The 5000-nt window shown below is 45.7% G+C and overlaps 1 protein-coding gene across 1 annotated transcript in view; it reads right to left on the bottom strand.

Moving 5' to 3' along the window:
- The window catches only part of LOC123516519 (collagen alpha-1(XI) chain-like), a 75388-nt gene that overhangs the window by 15459 nt on the left and 54929 nt on the right, over positions 1 to 5000 (bottom strand). The window contains 2 exon segments of the mRNA XM_045275940.1: positions 679 to 726; positions 4675 to 4765. Of these exon segments, the coding sequence (XP_045131875.1) occupies positions 679 to 726; positions 4675 to 4765 (139 nt within the window).

Here is a 5000-nt window from a genome sequence, read left to right as displayed (position 1 = left end):
GTGGAGGGAGGCGTCAAGGGCGGGAAGTGGTGGAGGCGAGGTGATGGCGGGATGGATGAATGCGGGGGCGAAGGCAAGAGCAGTTAGATATACTTGCATCCGCCAGCACCACCACTACCACCACTGCCTCCTAGCCACCTTTCACACACCTTTGGCGGCTCGTATCGCTTGAATGCTGGGCGTTGGAAGTAAAGGCAGCCGAGGGCGTGATGTCATGCCTCGCGCTACACACGCCAGCACATCATGAGCAGGGAAAACTGACTGATTCTGCCTCGTCCTTCTGAGTTGCCAGAACACAAGTGTTGGCCAGGCAGTTAGAATCAGTCACATTTTTACCCCGACTGAGGCTGAAGCCCATACCAAACGGTTTCTAGAAGGCGCCTTGCCCGAGACTCCGACTGTTGCTGAAGTATTCAGTGGCAAACGAGAGGTGTGAAGCACAAAGCCTCCCGCCGCCGCCGAGGGGCAAGTAAGTATACACAAACGGCATCTACAAGAGATAAACCACTCATCTATACACTGTCATGCAGGTGACGTCAAGACTAAACTAATTAATTTCTTCTACTCGTAAACTTTGCAGCAAACTACGTGTCATGTAGACTATGTGGGGCGCTCCTTCCTCTGCCGAGGCGAGCACAGGGTGGCAGTGGAGGGAAGACGGCTTGCTTGTGGCATTACCTGAATATTTCCACGAAGCTCTCTGGCCTTTCGTCGCAGTAGGAGGTTCTGGGATGGAACAGCGAGAATAGAGTCAGAAACCGCACGGAGCCGTCATCTCACCTTTTCGAGTGCTTAGAATATTTACGGACAACTAAGGGAGAGACGCGAGGCACAGGGAACCAAGCGTGCGTGAGGCAGATGCACAGTGGAAAAATGATTTTTTAGATAACCTTGAAGGAAGAAGTTGTCATCTTAGGGAGTTAGAAACATTTGGTAATACTGTAGGGAGTGTGGGAAACCTGTTCAAGAAGAGGCGAGCACAGGAGACCAACAGAAGATCAGGGGTGCTGGGGCCTCGTCAGGTGAGGGAAATAGACCAGTGTGATGTGGCCAAGACAGCCGTAACATTGAGAATAAAATGGAGAAGACTTTTCTCGACCAAAAAAAGCCGACAAGATCTTAAAGTAAATTGCATTGGAGTTAATGAAGTAGAAAGGCCGCAAGGATGACGGGGAGTAAGGCATAATGGAGAGGCAAGTGCAGGATGTATTGAGGTGAATACAAAGACACTGCACAAGGCTAACAAGACAAGGAATTAAAGAAAAATAAAAGACAGAAAATAAACATGCATCGAAAAATACATGGACGTACACAGCTGTCCTATTTTCCTTTGTTTTGTTTATTTAGCAAGGCACTTTCTACATATAGGCGCCATGCGGGTTTACTTATAGTGTGTGAGGGTTTGTGGTGTCTTGGTAAGGTGTGACTCAAACACACTACGTATGTTGATGGCGTTATTTTTCTTAGGTTTATATTTTGGAGGGCTTTTTCTTCTCATCACTGTTTATTTTGAGCGTAGAAAGGATCAATTTGCTTCCTATGGGTGTTTGCTTTTACCCCTTATGAAACAGAATCCTTGTTAGATTATCATTAGAATCCTGAAAATATCCTGCAAAACAATATTAACTTCCGCGGTGCGCGCGCATATACTTGCTAGTTCTGTAGTGGTGCTCCGCTTTTCACGCATATTATTGCATGAAAAAAACCTCTCACTAACTTCTCGAGCCAAGAAATAACCTTGACATGGGATGTCGAGTATTTGCAAGATACGCACCAAGGATTTACAATAAACTGCCGAGTGATATCAAAAGTTGTGCCAGGATCGATATCTTCAAAAAGAAATTGAAGACATATTTGTTCAAGGAAGTTTATGATTTTAACGGCATGGAAATCAAAGACAATTATAGATACTAGTTGTTTTTGAGGGAGGCTCTGCTGAGCGCTGCCTCGCAGTGGAGCGGAGCCTTGAACAAACACCACAAATAACAAATAACAAGTAACAATCGAGATAAGACGCAGAAACGTGAAAGGAAACAGGATTCGTAAATAAACCGAAGATACATGACTCTAGCGAAACCTACCTTAATGTAACCTAACCTAACTTAACTTACCTGAATCTAACCGAACATAACCCAACCTAACCTGACCTACATGAACTTAACCTACGTGTAGTACAATGCATAAGACGGAACCACAGAGGCGAGAGCGAGACTTAGAAACACTCCACTTGATGTATATTTGTTTGTACTGCCTTGGGGATTGTTAGAGAGAGAGAGAGAGAGAGAGAGAGAGAGAGAGAGAGAGAGAGAGAGAGAGAATGTTTATTGGAAGTGAAGTATCTGCCAGAGAGCCTAAGTTTCCACATGCCCTTCGTGTGTACTGAGGCGCAGCAAAAACCTTTCCCCGCGGGGCCGTTTTGGGGAAGTGGAGGGATAAGCGGGGTCGGGGATGGGGAAGGGAAGAAGGGGAAGACGGAGACAGGTAGGGTAAGGTAGTGGTGATGGTGGTGGTGGATGAAGCGTGGGAGGTAGTGGAAGTGGTGGTGGCGGGGTGGGGGGGTGCTGATAGTGGTGGAGTGGGTGTGGGTGGAGGTGTTGCGGGTGAAGGTTGTGGAAGTAATGAAGGGGAGTGGAGTGGAGTGGTGGAGGAGTGCGATGGTGGAGGCGATAAGGAGGATGTATGTGGTGATGGGCGGTTGGGGTGGATGGGGTAGGGGGATGGGAGAGGTTGCTGTTGTTTCCTCCATCCCTTCTCAACCTTCCTGCATTTCTCCTTTTTCTTTCTTCCTTCGTCTTTTTATTTTCCTCCTCGCTCCCTCCTTTCTTTCTCTCTTTCTCTCTCTTTTTTCCCTCAGAAGAAATTATAAGCTTGTGACCTGTGTTTTCCTTTTTTGTGTATAATTGTAGCTTTGTGTGTGTGTGTGTGTGTGTGTGTGTGTGTGTGTGTGTGTGTGTGTGTGTGTGTGTGTGTGTGTGTGTGAGAGAGAGAGAGACTGTGTGTCCGCTCGCCTGCCCACACATCGCCATGCACACTCATTTCCTGGCGTTCCCTACAACACTCTTCCTTTCTGGAGAGATTTATGACCTTCGATGTTCACTTTTTTTTAGTGAGTGCCGCTTGTTACTGTATTTCCTCCTCATACTTTTTTTCTGCCTTTTTTTTTTTTTTTTTTTATCCTCGTGGCCTCAAGCTGTCATTTCTCTTCAGCTCGGCCTTGGAGTGTGTCTGGTTGCTTGAGTTGTCTTGCGCGCACTCTCTCTCTCTCTCTCTCTCTCTCTCTCTCTCTCTCTCTCTCTCTCTCTCTCTCTCTCTCTCTCTCTCTCTCTCTCTCTCTCTCTCCTCCCATTAGCTGTATTTATAGCGTCACCTTTATAATGATTGACATGTCACGCCATCCGTCACTGTTTATTTATTTATTTTTTTTTCTTACCAAGGCGTGGTGTTTTTTTGAGTAGCTGACTAATCCCTGTAGCCTCCCCACGTCACTTGTACCCTTCAACCAACACTAAGATTAGCAGCGTGTAACCTCCTCACGTGCATGTGTATTTGTTTCCTGCTATCCGTTAATATTTTGTTATGTTTTTTTCTTGCTTCTCTATTCCTGGAAGACAATTCAAGGTTCCCTCAATAGAAGTCTTATCACGAACGCTGTCACCATGGACTGGTTTTTACGACACTTAAAGATCAGTTCCTGGTTTGCATTCATTCTTCTGTGAGCGCATTGCGTCTCAGCGCAAGCCTCGCCGCCTCGCCGTACTACTGGGTAGGGCGGGATGGGTGGTCGAGGCCAGTGCATGAGTGTGCTTTCTGCTGGTTACTTCGCTCCCCCAGCACTAGTACTCACCCAGGCTGACTACGGCACCCAGCAACAAGGCAAAAGCTTGCTCGCGCTCTCCACGCCACGTCATGTGACTTGGTTGTTGCGGCACCAAGACACAGCCAATCAGTCAGACGTTCTTACCCTATCGACTAAATTGGTGTCACGAGATATTGAAGTGTAATAAGATCTAAGAAGCTTGCGAATGGATTTAAATCACTTAAAAACATGGACTGTTGATAACTTAAAAACGTTCGATGCAAAAGTTCGGAACTATGAGGGAAATTTCGATCAGCTACAAGACAGGGAAAAGCTGGGACTAAATTAATGAACGTATATAGCAAGATCATGTTTTGCTTGCCACAGACACAGATGAAAATACTTTTACTTTGGCCCGTAGTTGCATAATTAGCTTGGAAGGAAATCACCTGAGAGATTCGTGACAGCAGGAAATTAGTTGGTTGATTGTGCATTAATTCAAGGTTCAAAAGGAAGTGAGTGGAAAAGGTAATGGTTCATAACGGTCGTGGCTTCAGGCGAGGTAAAGAAGAACCTGTACAGAGAGAGAGAGAGAGAGAGAGAGAGAGAGAGAGAGAGAGAGAGAGAGAGACTTTCATCTTCTAGGTGAATGATAACGACCTTACGAATTGAGATAAGTTATAAGAAACCAAATGAAGGAATAATATACACGTGAAATATAAGAGAAAAAAAGAGTAGATATAATTCCTTCAACAAAAGAGAAAAAGAGTGCAAAACTACGAGTATTATTGTAAAAAAAAAATAAGAAATGTATTTTTGGAATGGAGAAATACTTGAAGAAAAGAATTTCACAAAGAGTAAGAAGAGAAAAGAATTACCTGAAGGAGGAGACGAGGCTACCGTCGGAGCGCCCATCTACCATCTCTGCGTCGCTGCCCACCGTTGTCTTCAGGTCATCCAGCATTCGATCTGTGGAGGAGAAGAGGAAATCATTAGCTGGATGAGTCACAGGAGAGGCAGGTGTCTGTCGTGCTCCACTGTGCCCCTCTTATCACCTATTCGTGACCTGATAACTCGCATTTTTCTCTCTCCTCCTCCTCCTCCTCCTCCTCCTCCTCCTCCTCCATTGGCTCCCTTCCAGCTTGCATGCGTAATAGATAACGTGCATGTCAACATCTCAGGGTGAAGGAAAAACACTGAAATA

Source organism: Portunus trituberculatus, chromosome 41 (genome assembly GCF_017591435.1).
Source record: "Portunus trituberculatus isolate SZX2019 chromosome 41, ASM1759143v1, whole genome shotgun sequence".
Taxonomy (NCBI): Eukaryota; Metazoa; Arthropoda; class Malacostraca; order Decapoda; family Portunidae; genus Portunus; species Portunus trituberculatus.
The sequence above is the reverse complement of the archived record's forward strand: the minus strand, read 5'-3'. Positions and strand labels throughout refer to the sequence as shown.